The following is a 2659-nucleotide window of genomic DNA, read 5'->3' as shown; positions in this document are numbered from 1 at the left end:
CTGCTCAGATTCTACTGACTCTTTTAAGAAACATCTTAAGACATTTTTATTCAGACAGGCTTTTAGTTAAGTGCTTTTTGTTGTGTTTTAATTGTTGTTTTTATATCTGTGATCTGTTTTATTGTTTTTGATTAGTTTTTGCTTTCTGTGAAGCACTTTGTGATGTTTGTGTCTGTGAAAGGTGCTATGGAAATAAAGTTTACTTACTTACTTACTTAATTTCCTTTTGTTTATTAAACATTTTGACCTTGACAGAGTTGGCAACAAAAGCTCTATGATTGCATAGTTTCTTTTATTACCTATTTGATTTTTTTCCAGCTGTCTAATATTTTACTTTTCTTAAAAACTATTTAAAAATAATTAAATTTGTAAGGTACAGAAGAGGATTATGGACATGATGAAAAAATAAACAATTTTTAAATTAAAAAATCCAGAATTCTGAAGTTTTCCTTAGGAGAAGAGAAACTGCTGCTCGTCAGAACACCGGTCTTTGTAAGCCTACAATACCCACAATTCCTTGGCGCCCTGGCTTGAAAAAAACGTGCTGAGGTTGATGCGAACGTTTGTTACGTAATGTAGTTTTTACGGGTGCGTACAGAAGTAAATGTTACTGTAAAATCGGAGAGTGTTGCTTAACCAGTTCCAGTCTGCGAGAGAAGTCTTCAGTGGTAAAATACAATTTCTATCAATTTAAATTTGAAATGTTCTAGCTATTTGTAATGTTTGAGACTAGCAGTGTGGTTTTTATAAGTCAAACTTTAGCTGAACACAGAGTCACGGTAACAGCTAGTCATCCGAACCGAAGTTGGACTCAGTAAAAATGAAAGTAGCCTGTAAAAAGAAGGACCTTTGAACACATACAGACCCCCCCCCCCCCGTCCTTGTTAATATAACAAAACACGTGTTTATTATGTTTTTCCAATACTCCATACAGTGCTTTGTTGTAAACATGATTGACTTGCACCAAGGCAGCCATAGTAGTAGTCAGTTATGTTGTGGTATTTGGAGTATAACTCATTTCTTTGCATGGGGTTCGTGTACCATTTTCCCCCATTATTTAATAAAATAATAAACAAATAGTTGCATTCATTCATTAATTTTCTGTGGGTTTGAATATTTATTGTTCTCTAACACAGAGGTTCTCAAACTAGRGTCCCAGGACCCCCAGGGGTCCGTGTGTCGTGTCTTGGGGGTCCTCAAAAATTTTCAGGAAATTGTTAATTTGGTTTTTAATTCAAAAAAATGCATATGGGGAACAATGCACTAGWAAAACAAACATACTAAACCAAACAAAAGTACTATTACCATGGCATTTAGGGGTTAAAATAACAGTAATTTTTTTTTGCATTAACATCATGGGGTTTATTAAGGGGGGGTCTCTGGATTTTTTCACCATTGTAAGGGGTCCCCAGACCCCAAACGTTTGAGAACCCCTGCTCTAACCTCATTCCTAACCCCTTACCCCAAATGATCCGGTCAGGCTGTTTGTCCCAGAGCCCTACAGAGAAAAAAAAAAAAACTACTCTACTCTGGTCTCTGGTTTGTCCAGTTGATCTTCATCCTGCTATAATGAGCTCCTCCATGTTTTTCTCTCCTGAGCTGGCCATCATCATGACCTCCTGACATCAGATCTGATCACTTCTCGCCATGAGTGCTGCTGCGTTGTCTGTAGTGGTGGTGGTTGTTTTCTTCCTGGCCCTGTACCTCCTCCACCGCTATGGGGATTTGTGGAAGCAGCAGCGGATGGTCTTGTTGGGGACACTTCTGTCCTGGTACCTCTGCTTCCTCATCGTGTTCATCTTGCCACTTGACGTCAGCACGGTATGAGAAACCAGTTTATTACTTTCTGAATGTTTGTAAACTGCTGCCTAACTGGGGTTAAGCAGTGGGTTCATTACTGTTATTCTTGTTGTATTATTTCACTGTGTGTGTTTATCTGATGGTAATAACTTTGCTCTTTCCTTAGACTGTTTACAATCAGTGCATTCATGATACTTCAAACCAGACTGCTTTTTCTGAAGATGGACAAACTGATCAGGCTAATTCCTCACCACTAAGGTGAATAAGAATGTGTGTTATTTGAAGGTGATGCACTGGTTGCTTTCTGAGCATATCAGTAGTACATTTAAACGTTATATATGCACTTCATATAAATGAATAATGTTAAATATTTTATCTGGATTATGGCTTTTTACTAACTATTTCATGTTTTATCCTGTATTTATAAAAATTMTGTGATAATAGTGAGGTTTGTTTATCAGTAAGCTTGAAGAAGTGAACCTCAAACCACAAAAGTTCATGACTATGATCATACTTTTATCGCTCCAAATGATGACACCCAAAGCAAAACTGTGAAAACATTTAAAGAGTAACTTACCCCAAAATTAACTTTTTTTTAGCTGATAACTGTCTAGAATGTGTCTAAACTGTTATACAGTACTGTTTCTGTGCTAATTTTGATGTTTTTGTGCGTATTTGTTCAAATCTGTAATATTTGGTCTAAAAACGTGTTTTTGCTGCTCATATGGGTAGAGCAGTGGTACTGCAGGCTAATTTGCATATTGGTTAAGGGCTCTCCATGGTGACGTGTCTTCTCCACGGTTTCGTCACAGCGGCTGTGTTCTGGTATAAAAGCCTCTCTCTAAGGCTACGTTCACAC

The 2659-nt window shown here is 37.3% G+C and overlaps 1 protein-coding gene across 2 annotated transcripts in view; it reads left to right on the top strand.

The window, feature by feature from the left end:
• The first annotated feature begins 568 nt into the window (after positions 1–568).
• Positions 569–2659, top strand: part of LOC106526224 (LMBR1 domain-containing protein 2-B) — a 7567-nt gene continuing 5476 nt past the window's right edge. The window contains exons 1-3 of one of the 2 annotated variants that reach the window (XM_014020781.1): positions 569–668; positions 1600–1821; positions 1967–2058. In XM_014020781.1, the coding sequence (XP_013876235.1) occupies positions 1648–1821; positions 1967–2058 (266 nt within the window). In that variant the 5' untranslated portion in view covers positions 569–668; positions 1600–1647. The remainder of the gene's footprint in view (positions 669–1599; positions 1822–1966; positions 2059–2659) is intronic. The other variant, XM_014020782.1, reaches the window with a different exon arrangement.

Source organism: Austrofundulus limnaeus, unplaced genomic scaffold (genome assembly GCF_001266775.1).
Source record: "Austrofundulus limnaeus strain Quisiro unplaced genomic scaffold, Austrofundulus_limnaeus-1.0 Scaffold265, whole genome shotgun sequence".
Lineage (NCBI taxonomy): Eukaryota > Metazoa > Chordata > Actinopteri > Cyprinodontiformes > Rivulidae > Austrofundulus > Austrofundulus limnaeus.
This window is presented reverse-complemented; position numbering and strand designations above follow the sequence as displayed.